Source organism: Protopterus annectens, chromosome 3.part0, assembly GCF_019279795.1.
Source record: "Protopterus annectens isolate FY-2018-M chromosome 3.part0, PAN1.0, whole genome shotgun sequence".
Taxonomy (NCBI): domain Eukaryota; kingdom Metazoa; phylum Chordata; order Ceratodontiformes; family Protopteridae; genus Protopterus; species Protopterus annectens.
The window spans coordinates 245,877,965-245,898,372 of NC_056731.1; the positions used below are offsets into that span (position 1 = coordinate 245,877,965).

Here is a 20,408-nt window from a genome sequence, read left to right on the forward strand (position 1 = left end):
TTAGGTCCCTGGCTAATAGTTTCTGGGTCAGCCCTTGGGCTCTTATACAGATATTTATGAGCCTCTGGCACTCTGTAATACCTATCTGGTTTGACTGGCGCAGGAGGCAAAGAGTCTGGATTAAGAGAAGCCTCCGAGAAAACATCCTGAACAACATCCAAAACAGGAGGTATAGCCAAGGGCCGATGTTGTGGCAAAAACAAAAATTCCCTAAGCCTCTTTCGGGAATCTGAGAAATCCTGACCTTCCCATTTAAAATGCTCCCTCATAGAATGCAGGGTTTCTGAAAAAGAAAAATCCTCTGGAGGAGAAGCAGAAGGACTGGAATCCTCTGCGTCTGAATCAGAATAAGGAGGAAAATCCTGAATGTCTTCAGCCGAAGACTCTGAGTAATCTGAAGCCTGTTCCAAACTTTCCACCTCTGGCTCCACCCTAGGCCTCTTATCTGGAGGGGGCATAGAACCCCAAGGAAATCAAATCTTCTGCCATTTTAAGCATGTGTTTTTTAGGCACAGAACCTGCAGAACTAGGACTGACACCTGAGGAAGGCAAACCAGGCCTGACCTTGGAAGATACCTTAGAGACACAGAAGGAGAAGGCCTAGCCACCTTAGGCAAAGAAGGGAGTACAGCAACCTGAGAGGCCCCCTCAGCCTGACCTGACTCCTGAGTGGCCACATCCTGCAAAATTAACGGCTCCCCCTGAGACTCAGCTGAAACCTCGGCTGGATCCACAGATTCCACCGTAGTTTCTAAAGAACCGGCGTCCGGAGCGGACGACTCATCCTGTTTGGACCTTAACGATTTTTCTTTGCGCTTCTTAGCGGTAGCGGGCGTCGGAGGATCCGACGGCATATTGTAATTACACCGCTTACCGAAGACAAGCCTAGCGCAATCTAACCTACATTTAATGGTGCGCTTATTAAACCTAGCACAAAAGCGACACCCGACTACGTCGTGCTCAGGCCCCAAACAAGGAATACAGAGAGAGTGGTAATCCCTATGCGGTATCTGTTTCCCACAAGAAATACAATTATTCACTTTTCCTGACATCCGGAATTAACTGAGGCAAGAAAAAACAAAAATATTCCCCAAAGGGGTACTTAGCCCAACTTGGTTTCGGTCTGAAACTCAGAATACGAAAATTTCAGAACGCCGAACGGCACTTGCAAACGCTGCTTCTGCTTCGGACCATGCGGCAAAAAAGACTGAGGATATGACGTCGGTCATGCGCTTTAATACCATGACGCACTGATGTCAGATCTGTGCGCCCATGACCGACGCCAGCCTAATACTTTGGTATTCGGGCTGACCGAGGACAGCGGACTGCCCACAGGTTATGACTGCAGCAATGTGAGATGAAGAACATCAGGCCCAGGCATATGGCAGCAACTGTAGCCCCTGCAACACTCACTGGTAAACCCCAGTGCTTTCTTGCAAGTTCTAAAGTTCGCACAGCCTTGGTGAAGCATAAGAGTAAGTCAGCAAACTCAAAAGCATGGGCCCCAATCCGATTTCATTACCAACTGTAGTAATTGTGGCAACAGTCATAAATCAGAGAGAAATGCTTAGCTTTTGGTCAACAATGCCACAAATGTAATAAATGGAATTTCAAAAGATTTTGTAAATGAAAGGGCACACATTCTTTTACTAAAAGGGAACATTTTAAGAAACAAGTTAATCAATTAGGAAGCCATACCCCAGAGTCTCATACTTTTTATGTTGATGGTGTACCAGTGCTTATTGAAACAGTAATGCAGTGATTTATGGGCCATGAATGAAGTATTTTGCACTGTTCGGATAAATGGCAAACCCACAGAACTCAAAGCTGATACTGGCTAAAAGTGCAATGTTATGTCTGCAGAAACATTTTCTAGAGTATGTGCTGGGAAAGGCTTGATTTGGCAAAGTGAGCAAAGCTTGTTGCTTATGATGGTGAAGAGATTCAGACAAAAGGCTCAGTAATGCTTTCATGTTTCTCTGCTGGAAGAAGCTACAACTTATTATTTTATGTGGTCAAGAGGCACGTACAGTCATTATTAGGCTTCAGAGAACGTTTGAAAATGGGACTGCTTTCATTTAACAAGGAAGCCCAACAAGTTAGCTTAAAAGACCCATACTCTAATTTCGCCCAATATACTAATCTTTTTGAAGACAAGCTAGGCAAGTTTCCAGTTGTGCACTCCATGAAGTTAGACCCAGATGTCAATCCAGTTATCAGGCCAGTCAGAAAAGTTCCAATAGCTATGCAAACCAGAGTTAAAGCTGAACAAGACAAAATGGTGCAACAAGGTGTTTTTGTCCAGTTGATGAACCGAGTGGGTATCTTCCATGGTGGTGGCGCATAAGAAAAGCTCGGATGACATCAGAATACTTATCCATCCATGAGATTTGAACAAGGCACTGAAAAGACATCATCATCCAATGTGCACAGTCGAGGAAATCGCTGTTCTCATGCCAAATGCCTGTTTGTTTCTGTCTTAGATTCGGAGGGTTAATTTTTTTGCTTGACAAGAAATCTTCACTGCTCACTACATTCAGTACTCTATTTGTAAGGTACAGATTTATGAGAATGCCATTTGGGATAAATTCTGCAACTGAAGTCTTTCATTGTGCAATGGAGCAAATTTTTTCTGGGTATCTTTGTGCTATTATCATAGAGACATACTGGTAGGAGCTAAAGGTGAAGCAAAGCATGCCAGAAACCTCAGAAAAGTTCTGGAGAGGGCACTATCAAGTGAATCTTAAGCTGAATCCACAGAAATGCAAATTCAGACTGAGAGAAGTCAGTTATGTTGGCCATTTATTCACCAGTTCAGGGTTACGACCAGATCCTTCTAAGCAAACAGCCATTTTCGAGATGCTAGCTTCAGACAAAGTTCAAGCCCGCAAATGTTTTCTTGGTATAGTTAACTACCTAGGCAAGTTCATTCCATACTTGAGTCACCACTCAGAGCTAACACTTAAAGATGTATCTTGGTCTTGGTTAGAGCAATACCAGAGAGCATGTGATATTGTGAAACAGAGAATTGCCACTCTACCTACTCTCAGATACTATGACATCCGCAAGCCAGTCACTCTTTCATGTGATGCTTCAAAATTTGTTAATGGTGCAGTTGTTCTACAAAAGGGTCAACCTTTTGCAATACACGCAGAACCCTTACCCAAGCTGAAATGCAGTATGCTCAGATAGAGAAAAATCTTTTGGCAATTGTGTTTGCATGTTCCAGGTTCCATGATTATGTGTATGGTAGACCTATGCCGATTGAAACAGATCAACCTCTAGTCACTATTTTGAGGAAGTCTACGCATACAGCCCCAGCAGGATTGCAACTCATGACGCTGAGATTGCAAAAGTATAATTTCAATCTTGTCTACAAGAAAGGCAAACATCTTCATCTTGCTGACACATTATCCAGACCACCCAGAAGTTCCACTGAACAGAATGAGAATGACAGATTTGATTTTGAAGTCATGTAGGTGAGAAAGTTTTCTTCCACATGTCCTGATGAGCCTAGAGATATCACAGCTGCAGATACAGTTTTACAGAAGCTTAACCACTTCCTCAAATTAGGATGGCCATCAAAGCAATCTAGTTTACCTTCAGAAGTGCAACCTTATTTCCCATACAGAGATGAGATTTTGTCAGACAATGGTATCATCATGAAAGGTCCTAAAGTTATTGTTCCAATGTCTTTGCAACAAGAGTACCTTGCTATCTTACATCGATGACACCCAGGAGCAGACTCTACCAAAAGAAGGGCGAGAGGACTAGTAGTTTGGCCTTCTATGTCACAAGATACTGAGAGAGTACTTTCATCTTGATGTGTGTGTAATAGTACAAAAACAACCGAAAGAACCACTTCAGCTACTTGGTTGACAGTGGTCACTGACATTTATGAGTGGAATGGTCCACATAATTTGGTGTTAGTAGACTCTTATTCCAGTTGGTTCGAGATTGACCTACTTCCTAATCTAGCATACACTACTTTCATTACTAAGATGAAGCGTAATTTTGCAGTCCATAGTAGTCCACACAAAGTTATTTCTGACAATGGCACAAAGTTTACAAGTCAACAGTTCAAAAGATATGCTGAAGAGTGGGACTTTACTCATGTCACAAGTAGTACGGAGTATCCGCAGTCAAATGGTTTGGTAGAACATGCAGTTCATAGTGCAAAGCAGTTAATCAGAGAAGTCGAAATGAAACAATAGTGATGTTTTCCACAATCTCTTGAATCTCAGAAACATTCCTCGTGATAAACATCTTGGTTTACCTGCTCAGAGACTTCTGTCGAGACAAACCAGAGCCACATTACTCATCAGTAATCAATTGTTGGTTCCATGCATCAAGAACAACAGGTCAGTGAAAGCCAATCTGCTGAAGAAGCGTCAAGCCCAGAAGTTCTATGACAATAAGACCAGGAAACCACTCAATCCATTACAAAAGGGAGAAGTAGTAAGGATGCAAATGTCCAAAGGTTAAGATCGGATTGGAGTCATGAAGAACATCAGCCCAGAGCAGAGTGTGAACACTGTGGAATCACAAGGAATTGACTTCAGGCAGAATCAGAAGCATTTGATACCAGTGTTCAAGCCTGTACCACGGCATATAGCCTGTGAGAAAAAATATCTCAGAGTGAGTTGTCCAGTGTTCCAGCTGCAGTGGAATTTCCAGAGAATGTTCTCATTCCTGTGACGAATCCCAAAGTCCGTGAAAAAAGCTATTCACCGAAGACTATCCTTGTTGCTGATTGTTATGTTACAAGATCTGGTTGCATCTCCATACCAAGTTCTAGATACACGGGAAATTGGACATGAACATTGCGTTTGTTTCTAAATGTCCATACTGATGCATGTTCAACTGCAAAGTCATTTTGATTAAGGGCAATCTTTTTAAGAGGGAGGATGTAGATCAATGTGTGTTTGTCTCTTTAAGAAGCTATCAAAAGGCTTGCACAAGCGTATAAATATTGAGCACATGCAAGTCTGACTACCATTTTGTAGTAAGCTGTTGAAATGTAAGCATGTACATGTGTAAAGTCTGTCTGTTAATAAGTTTGTTTATATTTACTGATGCTGCTATCCATCCTGATGTGTTTCTATGTAATAAAGCATCTTAAATGAACTATCCCTGCCTGCTTCGTCTTCAATGTACAAAGGGATGAGTGACAACACAATGGGAACATGCACTTTATACCACAGGAAAGTTAAGCTACTGATTGGTAAGAGATGAGGAAGAAAAGATGTTCAAAAATCTTTGTGCTGTTGCATTTTGTGCAATTTATTTATTTTACATTTGTATACCGGGATGGTCCGACTGGATATATGTCCATTTTCAGTGGAGGCCCAGGGAGAAAAGCTCCAAATAGACAAAATTACATAGATAACATTTGAAAGAATAAGTATAAAAACAAAGTGATAATGTACAATGGTTTGTGGTGTTCCCTAATAGGGACACACAATTCACATGGTCAGACACAATTAAAAGCAAGAGACATTAGACAGTTTACAGAGCTTGGTGGACTAGTTACATGTTACGATATTTTCAGATTATCCTTTCAGTATTTAACTTAACCAGGGTTGGCACATGGGCAAAGCCAGTTCATTTTGAGATACTGTTTGACGTTATTTTTGAAGAGACCTATGGAGGAGTGTAGGGTTATATAGTTTAGCAACGAATTCCATGTTTTGCCAACAAAGTTGGCAAACAGGGATTCACCAGCAGCATTAGCAGCTTTGTGGGTTTGGACCAGTAGTTTGTTGGCTGATTGTAGGGATCCTCAAGTTGCTGTATGACTTAATGATATTTATAAGTGAGGGGGTATCCTCAGGGTGCTACAAAATTTTGTGCGCTATTAAGAGTTGACTGAAATGAATTAAGCTGGGCAGTTCTAGCCACTATTGTTTCAGGTTCTGGCAGTGGTGGGTTCTATAAGTGGAGCCAGTGGTGAATCTGGCAATATGGCTGTAGCTATGGGAGAGCTTACCTAGTTCAGATTTGTTGAGGTTTGAGAGTAACAGCAAGGCATATAAGAGAGTAGAGAGTAGGTGTGACCGGGCAATTGCAGTTCTAGTCAGTGGGGTTAAAAATGTTTTGTTTCTATACAGTGATCCAAGCTTCTTATTGATGGTCTTGTATGGTTTTGTTGACCTGCAGGTTAAATTTAAGAATATTGTCTATGATAACCCCTAGGAGCTTAGTGTGTTGATCTGGGGAGATAGTGGTACCATTGTTAGATGTGACAGAGAATGAAAAGTGTGGCAGATCTACTAGTGGGGGTGAAGAGAAGTTTAGTTTTATTGGGGTTCAGCAGTAGGTGTTGGTTGGTGAGCCAGTTCTCAATAATGTTGAATGTGTTTTGGGTTAGGATTTGCAGTTCGGTGGCTGAGCAGATCAGAGGGGAATCATCTGCATACTGAATGCAGGTAGCTTTAGGGATAGCAGTATGAAGGTTGTTGATAAAATTAGAGAAGAGTGCTTTCGGATAAGGTTCTGTTGATTAGGATAGATATGGGATATGCAACGGCATCTGCCGCTATTTGTATGTACTCTGCAGGGAGGAGGTCAGCAGCGAGGGTGGTAGGTTTTATTTTTATTTATAAGTGTTTTGATAAAACTAGTGGATATCGGCTGGAAGCTAAATTGGGTGTGAGTGGTGGGTAGATTAGGGGTGTGGTTTAGATTTGTGGGGGTTACTTGATTTTCTAGGGATTGGATTGCTTCAGTGAAAAGGTTATAAGCGGCAGCTATGGTCTCAGGGGAGCTATGGGTGTGGTTAGATAGGGTTGGGGTGGTAGAATGACCTGGATGTAGAAGCTGATTTAGGCCTGCCCAGAACTTTTGAGGATGGTTTTGGTATTTTTGTAAGAGATTTTGGTAAAAACTTTTTTTTTCTAGTAAAACAGATTTTTTTGCATCATTCTTGAGTTGACGACATTTTAAATGGTCAAGTGGGGCTTTAGCTGATCTCCAGCTGTCCCAAGCTTTGTTTCTAGCTTTGATTTTAGATCTGGTATCCTTTGTGAGCCATGGTGCTGTGTTTGATCTAGATTTTATTGTACGTGCTGGAGCATGGGAATCAAGGATACTTAGGAATTTAGTGTTAAAGTAAGTTATAGCCTCTTCTAGTGGTAGACTTTTTAGTTTTGACCAGTCAACTGCTTTTAGTTCGTTTAGGAAAATAGCAGTGTCAAAGTTTTTCCTGTTTCTAAGTGTTTTATATTTGGTCTGGTGGGGGTTTCCTGCCTTATGTTTTATGATACAGGTTAGTAGATGGTCACTAAGGTAGTCAGGGAGAGTGCCAGCTGTGTAAATTAAAACAGAGTACCATTTATACACTGCAGTGATAATTGCTTATTAAGTGATTTATGTACATAAAGCTGTAGTCCAGAAAAGAATATTTGTAATTATCTACATGACAAGTTATGAGCTGGAAATAATTTTTTTAAATAAAACTTTCGAACCTCACTTCCACTGTATGGTTGCAACAATCTTATCTGGTTATTATTACACTAAGTGTAACTTTCAACCTGGTACAGAATCAATGGTGATGAATTTGAGAGAGGAGTGATTCACTAAGAAGAGGTGCAATAATCTGTAGTACAAAAAATTACAGATAACACATGATATTAAGAAAATGGACCTAACATTGTCAAAAGTTGTGAATGCAGACAGAGCAAATGACATTTCTAGTACACAGTTATAAACAGTGAGGGAGAAAAAAGGTGTGCGTAAGATATGAGAGAAAAATTTAAAAATAAGAAATAAGGGGAATGTTTTGCAAAAAAGTCATCTGAACAGTAATGGAGATGACAGAAAACTATATCATCGTTCATACAAATAAACTTGTCCTGCGCTCAAGAGGAAAAATTGTCCCGCTTTTAATAAATTCTGTAGAAATTGTGCTACAAAAGGAAATTTTTCCAAGAAGGGTTAAAGTAAAAACAAGTATGTTCAAAGGAATCTGCATACTGTTAAAAAGAAACATGAAAATGACCTCTTTATAAACAGAATGCAAGTTAATATAGTGAAGTCTTGAAATGGCCCTGAAGCATTAAGACAAGAATCTAAGTTCATTTGTTGGAAATAAATGCTGGAATTTAGTAGGTGCAATGTTGAAGCTAAATTACACAGGTACATAGTACAATATTTTGTCTGACATACTTTTAAAGCACTGGTGTATAAAAAATACTGAGAATTAGTCTGCGAACTATTAAAATTGCGGTGGTGGTGCTGCGGTAACGTTGTCGCCTATCAGTAAGATGTTGTCCTGTTAGATTCTCAGCTAGAGCGTCTTCTGTGTGGAGACATGCATGAATGGGCGTACCTTCGTTGAAGTTTGTGCATCAGGGCTGGTAACTCGGCACGTAAAAATCTACTGCCAATCATTAGCGAACCGGAGTTCCGCTGTGGCGACCCCTAACCAGGAAAAGCCAAAAGACACAAGTCTGCAAACTATTAATGTATTCTGACCACTAGGTGGCAGCACTAAAGTAAAACACTGTTGACATGTTTTGTACAGGTAGACATTCACTAATTATCCTGTTCCTTAGCTAATCTGGTTTTGATTTCAAAACTCCAACCACTTACTGCGCTCTGTTTTTGGTTGCACTATATCTGCCTACATATTGGTGTGATGGCCTCAGTAAATAAAGGAAGTGCATCCTATGATATGAAGCGAAACCACCACACATATTAAAGATCATGTTGAGATCTTGAAAAAAATGGATAGCAGTGTGCTGAAGAGCTTATGCTAGTGTTACAACACTGGCTCTGCCACAGTTTATGATATAAAGAAAAAGAAAAAAAATCCTGCATATTTTTGTTGACAGGGGCTCAAAGAAATAGATGTGCATAAGAAAAACAATGAAAGACGGCAAGAGTTTGGAATTTGATAAAGTGGTTTAGCTTCATGTGAGTGAAAGAGTTGAAGTGTCTGGAAATATGGTAAAGCCACAAGCAAGAGTGTTTCATGAAGAACTAGGTCTAGATTATGAGTTTGATTATAGTGAAGGCTGGCTTCATCAGCTCAAGCATCATCATTATCATCAGGGTGGATTCTCACTTGTCTAATCTGCCCATATAAAAATCTTACAAACCTACGCTCAGCCAATAAACTTCTGGTATTCATACATAAACCCAACAACAAAGCAGGAGATTCCCTTTTCTCTAATACTGTGGGGAAAAGTTGGAACCTACTTCCCAGTGAACTTACATCACTATCATCAACTACACTCTTCAAAAAGAAACTAAAACAATACCTTAAAAACCATTGGCTATGTCCCTGTTCAAACCCTGACTGAGACTATCTCTGTCTATTTACATCACAGTCTTCCTAAGTTTCTTACTCACTTTATTGCCACTTTAAGGCCTCTACCATCTAGATGCTCTAGTTGCTCATATACACCTAAGATGTAATTTATCTCTTTTCTGTCTCCTGAGTTTCTCCCCCTCCACTTACTCTTCCAGTCCTGTTTTTAGCTACCTGATCTCCCATATTCTGCAGAAGACTTTCTTCCCACAGCATTCATTCACACACACACACACACACACACACACACACACACACACACACACACAAAAAAATAACCAAGTATTACCTTATCTTATTTTTGTGCTATTCTTCTGTTCCATCAATGTTTGCTAAATTACCTACCTTAATCACCTGTTTTTGTCTAGCAACCTATCTGCATCTGAAGTTTAATGTTCTGTAACTTATTACTTAATACTTTGTGTGTTTAGTCTGTTTTAATGTGGAGCTTTTCTCCCCAGGCCTCTACTGAAAATGGACGTATATCCAGCTAGACTAGCCCAGTCAACAAATGTAAAATACAATAAATAAATAAATCAATCATGGTTTACAGTTTCGAGGAGTGTGTGGTGAAAAACGTTTAGCAGACAAATAAGCAGCAGCCAAGTTTGTTGTCATGTTCGCCAAGTTAGTTTTCAATGAAAAATGAATCGCCAAGCTGGTGTATAATGCAGAATCGCCAACAGGTTTTAAGGCATCTAAAGATCATGTGAATGTGCTTGGCTACTCTAATGCTGCAAGAACCTGGAGGTGTAAATTACTGGTCACTGGCAAAAGTTTACATCCCAGGGGGTTCAAAGGTATGAAACAATTTCCTGTAATTTACCGTGTTAACAAAAAGGGTGGATTCCAACTAGCATCACACTAGAATGGTTTGAAAATTATTTTGTTCCTGAAGTACAAGCCCACTATTGGCCTGGACAGCAATTGTAAGATAATGCTTATTTTAGACAACTGCTTAGCACATCCAAAAACAGTAGGTATCTACCTGCCACTTAACTGTACACATCATTAATTCAACTCCTGGACAATGGCATATTACGTTTCTTTAAGTGAAAGTATCATTCCCCGTTTATGAGGCACCTACTGTGTGCAGTTAATGCTAGTAAACAAATCCAGGAATTTCTAAAAGAATTTCCCATTAAAAAAGGGATGACTTACTGTGCTGCTAATGTTTGGTAATCTGTGGAACCATCCACACTGAAGAATGGTTGGCAGAAATTATGGCCAGGTTTAATGCTTGAGTCTGCACCTGGTGAGGAGACTGAAAACAACTTTTCAGGCTTTAGGGTTTTCAAGGAAATTCAGATATGTGAACTGCTTTCTTTTGCTCAAGAGCAAACTAATCTTGAGCTAACTAATCCTGCTACCAAAGATCTTGCATCAAGATTGGATGATGACCATGTCGAAGACGGTATGAATGTAGATGAGGATGAGTCTACTGTTCATCGTTATACTGACTCGGATATTGTGCAAATGGCTGTACAGCCAGAGAAAGAAGATAGTGGAGGAGAAAGCAGTGATAAAGATGGGGAAGTTATAGAGGAGACTTTCTGCTGCCAGGCTAACTGACTTGGCAGGTGAATTACTGAAAGGATTAGAGCAACAAAGTTTTATCACTGAACAAGGAATAATGAGTATTTATATGCTGCTGAATAAGCTAATCAGAGAAAGACCAAAATATATGAAACAGCTAACACTGCAAGATATGTTCAAAAAATTGCTAGAAAAGAGAGGAAACACTTCAAAATCCACAGCTAACAACTTCTGCTCGCCCAGATGTACCCTTTATTTACTGAAATTTATGTACATCACCTGTGCCTGTACAGCATATTACTTCATTAACATTTCACTTCCTTTTTCATTAAACATTTGTTTCCTTTATTACCCAACTTGTACTGATTTACATGACTTACATGATATTTTAAAGGTATGATATAGTATTTAACTACTCTTTCGAGGTGATCCATCTGTGATCTGGCATTTTCACTAATCCAGCACTCCTCAGGTTCCAGTGGTGCCAGACTAGTGAATGTTTACCTGTACAAAATGAAAATGATCCTTTTTTTCATATCACAGCTTCAAAACGAAATTCCCTAATATTTTAAGGTGTTTGGCCAATGAAACACTACAAATGGCAAAACTAATAGTATAAAATCAAAGCCTGCATATATACAGAATCAGTCACACAGCTACAGATATATTTAAAGTCCTGTGTACAGCCACAGCATATGACATCCTAAAAGAATGTTAATTTACAAAACTGAAATGTTTGCTCGGATATCACACACACATAAAAACAAACAGTAAAACACTGACATATACTCTCAGGCATCTACCAGTGACAACAGGTATTAGGAGTCAAAGAAGCAATCAGTGCCAAAATAATGGTGGGAAATACAGTCATTGCAGTAAAAGGAAATAAAATTTCCATCTGCATTAATCCATAAGATAAGTATAATCCAATTAAAAGCATTATCTGTTGTTAACAGTTGCTTTAGGTCAAATTCTTTAGATGAACAAAACTCCAGATTTTGTACACTTAATATGCCACTATGAATCTTCAGACTACATGCCCTTCTGTTTTGTAGTTCATCAACATCACAGGCATTTCCATAAGCTGCTGTAGGGTTGGAAAGTTTTGCAGATATAAATGATGATTAATGTGAGGGCAGACGAAAGAGCACAAGAGGGTGCTTAAAGCAGTAAAACAGTCAAAGACAGCATACATTTAAATTAAGTAACAGCATGTAACACAAGTTTAACAAACTCTAATACATGTGTTATCAGAGTATAATGTCAGAGTCCAAAAACGGATGCAAAATGTCAGAGCCATCATGCCAATACTCAGATCAGAAGACAAGAAGGCATGTAGGAGGTTTCTAGGAATCATTTGGTATCTTGCAGGTTTTTATCTAATGTTTCTGATAACTACCTTTCAAAGAATGATATTTTACAGCATACTGTAGCCAATGTAAAGATCTATGAACTTGAAAATATTTTTTTGAAATGCTCAAGAAAGCTGCAAATGCAGCAATGTTAAAATACTAATTTACGATTACCTGAGCTGCACTGCAAAGAAATTCCAGTCAGAATGGCTGGGATAAACAGTAGACTAGCTAAGATTCATAGATATATGCTCAGATAGATAAACTTCTACTAATAGCATACAGATGTGACAGGTTTCACAAAAACATCTATGATAAAAATGAGCAGATGGAAACTAACTACAAACCCTGACAAAACATTTTCAGAAAGGCTGTGCTTAAGGCTACTTCAGTATTGCCAAGGATTCTACTTAATCTGCAGAAAAAAATCTGAAAAACAAATAGAGACCAGACAAACTACACACAGGCGCTACATGGAGAGCGGCATATTTACCAGAGAGATGGGGAGAGCTTTCAGAAGGATATTTGGAAAGCCTTTGGATAATACCGTGTGGAGAGTTTTCAGAAGGAGAACTGGAAATCCTCTGGGCAGTACCATCACTAGTTACAGAAGAAAATGTAAAAATATCCTAGAGATAAACTGAGACAGACTTAGAATGCAGTTATTTAAAGATGTTACAATGAAGACTGGTCTGAGCAAAAAACAAAACTAAGGAAAGTAATTCAGCCTTATATTTCCTTCAAGAAAGATAGATGTTGTGTGTCTGGCTTAACGTTAAAAGTTGACAAAATAACAACTCCCAGTTAAGTGAGAAGACAAATGATTGGTAATACACCTGAATCACACCTATGAATATTAATGTGCAAAGAAAGACCTCAAGGCACAACACATTAGCTAGGAATACTGAATAAAACAAACCAGCCAGCCTGACCTGTGCCATTTGTAGTGAATAACAAAATAATCTGAAGGAAGAGATGCCAGGACACACACAGTAGCAGGTCATGCACGGAACAGAGGAGGCACAGAGTTGTTCTAATTCAAACAAGCCACGTACCTCACTTGTATACATTAGTCCATGCTTACTGAAATAATCATGACGACAGTCAAAAGTGCTAAGTATGATTAGCCCATTACAGGTTATACTCTTGACAGAGAAGAGATGCCTGAATTTGTCACACCTGACAATATTCTGCAATACAAAAATCATTACTTCAGTACATTTGTGGGTTTAAATAAGTGGGAATTCAAACACACAAAATTAGTCCTCTCAACTGCACTGTGTTAAACAAAAAAGTACAGAGAAGAGTATCCAAACAAGGAATCTCACAAGAGAAAAACCAAACCCACCAACCAACCAAAAAAAAAAAAAAACAACAGTATTTTGAGCTATGACTGCCATCTCTTGGTTCTGGAAAGCAGGAATACTCCAATATGAGGCACTGCAGAATATCTCAAAGTCATTTAAATATAAAAGGACAACAGCTGTTACACTGCAGCTAGCTTTTGCAGGCTAACAAATGCTTAATACTGTTTAGTCTTTCTCATTTGTTAGTGTAATCTCACTATTTTGGTATTGTACAAGCATATTTCCTAAGCTTTACCAAGCAAACTGTACACAGTGTACGAGAAAAAACAGTGTGGTGAGCAACACTGATTACAGACTAACCTTTCAGCAGACAGACTAAAGTTTCTATCTTCTTAGTAAGTGGATGTTCCACAGGTCTAGCAGTGTGAAAAGGTCAATCCAACTCACCTAAGGCTCTGCACTGATGACCTACTGTAAGAAAGTCTAGTTATGTTGAGAACGTACATTAATTACAGATGTCCGAGTATACTCGCAGTCATCACTTTTGGGAATTCCTGCCCACATATGCCCGATGGAGGCCTGACATCCAGAGACTGACCTTTCCCCTTACTGGTCTCAACAGATTCCTACCCCTGGTATGAGAAGGGGATTAGCGCTGCTACCTTCAGATCTTCATTATCACCATACTCTGAACACTGCATGCAGTGAATATTATAATGAAAGCAAACATAAATAAAACAAACATCCACTCATATAGTCACCTTCATAACATTATTACAGTGATTGCCAATGGCCAGATGATCACTGGGTCTTACTGGGGACCGAGGAAAATTATAAAAGATTTCCAGATCATGGAGATGAATCCTGCATGGATTAGCACAAGTGGCCCCACTTGTCACAGCCAAGCTATATTTAAAGCTACATTAAGACCTATAGCCAATCATATACAACCACTAACAACAAAATGAAGCCAAGACATTTAATACCATTATATTTTTTGCTATCTTGTAGGGTCTAACAATCACCAATGCCTTATAGATGGAACCGCCAGACAGAATTTGGGGGTTCTATATATAGCCCTAATGATCCTAAAATGCCCATTAACACAAAAACAAACTAGTTGGGAAGCTCTACTTAGAACTGAAATAAAACTAGACAGCTGTCACAGTTATCTTCAATTTCAATATACAGTCACATGGGATAGAAAATTTAGGCACTCTGGCTGGAGGTGCTTACAAAAATAATTTTACAGACCATCCAGCTGAAAAAAAAATTATCCTACTGCGAGCAGCAACTGTTGGAGATAAGGATCACAGGAAATAAGCAATTGGATCCAAATATTTCTGTCTTGCCACAAGTTAAATTAGTTTATAGCTCAACATAAGAGCCTTGTTGTCAATTTGTTTGGGAGAGCAACAGAAATTGATCCTGTACTATATCACCTAGGATGGTACAGGGACAATTCCTTAATCCCCACACAAGTCATTACTGGCTTTGATAATGCTCTTTGCCAAGAAATGCGTCAATTAGGAAGTGGAAGCACATCTCCTTTCCACAAGTCACTGAGCTTGAGGATATGCTGAATGACAATGAAGGAAATAACAGCTCTAACAAACAAAAACCTTAGGGCAAAAATTATGCAAAAATGGAGGATATAGCAACTATATACAGGTTCTTAGAAATGTTATTGGACTACAGAACTCATTCTTCCATTTTTAGCAGCTCATGCTAATCTAGGTTACCACATGTATGAAATCAATCAGCATCTTGGGTCTGCATATATATAGCAACCTTCTTTATTTTAATGCCCTTTCACCTGCAGTCCTTATATCACATACCTAGTTAAGAATTTAATTAACAGTACTGTATTATCCACGTCCTCATTGGTCATATCCATGTCTGTCTGCCATACATAAACAGTGTAATGGATCCATATTAACTATTTATCCCCCCCCCCCATTTTTATATATATATATATATATATATATATATATATATACACATATACACATACACACACACACTCACACACACACATATAGGTTTACTACAGAAAGTTTGAATCGGCTTCAGTCAACCAATAACAAAGGTCAACTCAAAATGCTGAATATAAAATTTCGAATGTAAACCCAAAGAGAAACTGAATACAGCGACCACCGTGGTTCGATGTATTCGACAAACAGGAGGTGACTTCAGTCACTTCCTTCTATGCACATTAACATACCGTTGAACTCTACAGTCAACGGTAAGCTACTGCTAGTATTTTGCGGGGGGGGGGGGCTACACGCCCCCTGGCACCCCCCACACTCCCTGTACATTAAATGTACTAACTCTGAGATCGCACTACAGTGAGAAAATGGGCTAATTCCCTGTTCCTCACTGAAACACTATATATATAAATAATTTGGGGAGCTATTTGCCTACCTGGGCTCATTCACATGAAGTATGCACTAATGTTCTACTAGTAAAGCTATAAACAAGTAAGATGTTCTTGTAAATCACAGTTATTCTGGAAACTAGCGAACCAAGAATTAACTGCATGCATGTAAACTATGATTATTGGCAATTCACTGTTGTTATGCTGCAAACTGCAATCTGAATTGTTCACATCTATCTTATGTAATGTCTAAACCAGATAAATAAAGATGCTATTAAAAAATTCTAGTCGACAGAAACAGAATCAAACTAAAGTAGTGATTTTTGGTCAAATTCCCAGTTTTACTAAAAACTTCACCACCACATCTGCTATTTATATACAACCTCCCCCGCAAGATTACAAAACACGGGGGGGGGGGTATTTTTCTTCCCTATTCCTTGACTCTTTTTGATCTCAGAAATGTTTTATATACATAGATAAGTGGGAAATGTGGTGGGGGATTGCAAATAGTGTTCAGTATTTTAAGCAGTCTACTTAATGCCCAGAGATGTTGTTAAATGCTCCATCTCTTGCACATTGCTGCAGTTTAATAAATTAGGACCATAAATTGAGACTTTAGTTCAATGCGGTGAAGAAATTGTACTTCAAGTAATTAAAGTAGTTTGAAACTTTGCCTTTAAAAAAAAGTCAGTTCAATGAAACCAGTGTCTTGCCTGCATTTATATTCTCTCCCAGCAAGGATGCATCTAACACAAAGGAATACCTACACTACGTAAACTCCAAATCTGAGATTATAATCATGGAGACCTTCACCATCAATTGGAGTCGCAATAACAACTTCCCAAGTCAACCTGCACTCCAGCCTTATGGCTTTACTCAAGTCATATCTACTAGAAAATGTCAACAAGATACCTGATGGACATGTTACTAAACCCAAAGAGCTCATGCCAGTGGCATCATGTCTGATGTCGTTTATAATGGCATTCCAACTCTCACTTCTTGGAATCAGGTAAAACTTATAGATAAAGCTGTGTCTATCTGTAAATAACTAATTCAGATGTCTTGTATTTGGCAATTAAAATCCTCATATAGATGCTATTTTACAAACTACCACTTGAAATTATTTTATGTTTCAACTCCATTTTCCTAAATAGCTCCAATCAATCACAATGTGTGAAAGAGGGGGAAGTCAAGTTTCTTCAACTCTCCCTTATATCTCCAAATCTATTCATAAAATGATGTGCAATAGGAGCCACCTATGGCTACATATGATTAAAAAAAAGTCAGAGACCATAAGGACCTTCAACAAATTCAAGGAAGCCAGTACTCAAAAGTGCCTTTTTGGCTAGTTAAAAAAAAATACTATTACAAACAAATAATGCATAGGAATAATCCACAAGAATTCTTAAAATCAGTAAATCAGCTCCATCAATGTCACACCAAAACTATTTCTTCTTTTTCCCTGATCTTAATAACAGTTACTGTAAAACAATCAGTACTGACACTTGCAAGCCTTCCAGCTCAATTTCTTTTTCCAGTCTTAATGATAATAAAGTTGGATAAAAACTCACTCATCACTTACACAACTTTGTTCTCAGATTCTTGCAAACCTGCTAGTTCAAACCATCAAAATTCTCCATCCATAAAATCCAGATTTGCAAAGTAAACAAATGCAGGAAGAAACCAAACCTTGGATTTGGGGGTATTGACATTCTCCCCCATTGTTGCTACCTTTCTTCTCTGTTAATAAAAGCAGGATCACCATGCATTCCATGCAGCTATCTGTACTTTATCTTCCTTAAGTACAAACACGCCTACACAATCATTTGAAGTTCTACTTTGAACAATGCAATATTACTTTGGTCTTCTGTGTTTGTTCACTGCACACATGTAAATTGTATCCTACTGAAGGAATGTACTACTTTTCTGTTTTCATTAGTATTAGTCTTGTTACTTCTACAATTACTGTTCAGTCTTTGTGATGAGTTTTGTTAAATGGACGTACTGTCTCCCCAATTTTTCAATGTCCATCTTTATATACTAAATATATTTAATATACTGTTCTTTTACTGCTGGTACACATTTTTGTCACCTAACCTCTATGTATGTTTACAGCAGAACACATTATGCAATCCTGTAACTCATGTGACATCTGAATATACATGACAAATAACTGCTTCTCAAAATGTACTTATGAATTAACACTACTATGCCTTATCAATTTCTTTTAATTATTTTTACTTACGGTGTAGAACAACTGGAATCAGGCTCACTTTCCTCAGCAGCACTTGTGTAAAACTGAAGTAGCTCATCCTTCATAGACAGCTCATGACGCAACTGGGAAACCTGAGAGAACAGAGGCAGTAATATTTTACTAAAGAAAAAGATATAAAGAAAGCATAGGTACTGACAATTAGTATGTAACAATAATGTCCATATTTCAGTATCCTGTATATCAACACATGAAGAAACTAGCAAATAACTCACCTGTATTTTACATCATCATTCTGATTCTGAGTTTTATAATCAGTGCTACCATGCTCAACAACCTACAACTCTCCAGAGGAAAAAAATCCTTTTAAGCTGCACCTAGTGGATATCACACTAGTTACACATGTTAATTGTAATGCAGGTTTATTTATTTGTTTTATACATTTTACTTTTCAACCATAGTACTAAGTTGTGTTTAGATGACAAATGTAGAGACACTGCAATTAAGAAGGCAAGTTTCCAAGCTTATCACAGACTAGTTAATTCGGATAAAAGTGAAAACTAAAACATCTCTACAACCCAGTTCTCCAGTTCACCGATGAGGCCAGGAGGAAGGTGAATTGCTACTACAAAGTCCATAACGCAGCACTCAAAATATTCCACTCCACAGTGGATGTAACATATATTCTTACCACTTCAGATTACTTAGAAGGTAGTCCTCCTTGATAGGTGTTCATTTAGATGCCACTTGACACTTTCAGCTTGTATTATTTGTCTCTTCACCTCCCATGTCAGGGGGCACACAGCATGACATCACATGCTGAACTGTGACCGTACCATTAGCTAGAGCACCCACCATTTCAACCTAATTACCAGAGGGATACACACTTTTCTGGTTTAAAACACACAAAGAACTGAACACTGTAGAAGGATACATAAATATATACTCTTCTGACTTGCAGTAACTTCAACAGCAGTCTCTGGATGTAAGTGCCATCTAAGTACCAGGGATAATACAACACTGAAGGAAGAAGAGCAATTAGAGAAGATTCTAAGCGGTAACATCTGAGAATAGGAAGGATGTTGGGCTTGCTGAAATTCAAAGTGAATCCTAGATTCTGAAAGCGACTGATAGTGAACCTGAAGTCCTGAAGAATATGAAGGGAGTCAAAACGGCATTTAGAATTGATAGATCCAGGACAGGTCTAATGGTCCAAAGTGAGAGAAACATTTTTTTCTTCAATTTACAATGACTGGCTCTATTACTCCTTTATGCAAAAGTTCTAGTACAATTGGTAACATTACATAATGTTAGTTTTGCGGAATGTGAGGAAATTAGTGTTTGGGGGGGGGGGGTCCAATAAAAATTCCATCCTTCCTGATTGTGATCTCTTTCTGAAGGAGAAGACTGACAGAAAGCTTGTTTGGAAGGCCAAGGTGGATGAGAGGTGGAGCAGCTGCAGTCACACTGGAAAATTCCTTTTGCTCCCTTGAAACAATTTGATGCTCGTCTTGCCATTTTTTTTTTTTTTTTGTCCGTTCTTGGTTATAAAAGCTTCTTTATGAAAGAAAGGACTTAGTTTGGAGGGGGTAATTCCTTTAAAATTTTGGCACAAGGGAAATAAAAAGTATACTTACAGCCCCACCAAGGTGGCATCTCCTAGTAGGTTATAATTTGCTTTGGTGAAATTTCAGTTTTCTTGCTCCTGTGGGGGTGTGAGGTCTAATCTTTACTTCAAATGAGACTAATTTAAGGTCAGACCATATCACTTAGAAACACAGGCTGATAGCAATCTAAACTTCGATCACCATGTGTCCATAGTGGTAAGGAAAGCATTCTACATTGCGCATCTCATAAATAAGGGCATCGCATCCACGACTAAGAATGTTATATCTCCACTGTACTCGACCCTCATCAGACCACTAACTGAGTACAATGCTCACTTCTATATGCATCTCACCAGACACCTCCAGCAACTGGAGAGATGACAGAGGTTTCTAACGAACAGAATTCAAGGCCTCCAAAACATGACTTGCATGAAAAGACTGAAAGCCCAGTCACTGTACTCTACCATACAGGCTGCTGTGAGGCGACCTGTTCCTGGCCTATAGAGCAGTCTCCGACTCCACCCTAATGGAAATCCTGCACATCCACAAATCAAATGGGACAAGAGACACTCCAGGGATCTCAACCTAGCCTGTGGCATTAACAAAAAATGCTGGAAAGATAGCTACATCTCCCAGAAATTGCCAGATTTCTGGAATAAGCCTCAGACTTCACATGAAGCAGAGCTCCTCAATGATCCTAACAA

At 38.8% G+C, this 20,408-nt stretch overlaps 1 protein-coding gene across 8 annotated transcripts in view; it reads right to left on the minus strand.

Moving 5' to 3' along the window:
* Nucleotides 1–20,408, minus strand: part of TRAK1 (trafficking kinesin protein 1) — a 969,724-nt gene that overhangs the window by 616,283 nt on the left and 333,033 nt on the right. For all 8 annotated transcript variants that reach the window (XM_044064726.1, XM_044064729.1, XM_044064725.1 and 5 more), the window contains exon 4: nucleotides 18,131–18,231. In XM_044064726.1, the coding sequence (XP_043920661.1) occupies nucleotides 18,131–18,231 (101 nt within the window). The remainder of the gene's footprint in view (nucleotides 1–18,130; nucleotides 18,232–20,408) is intronic.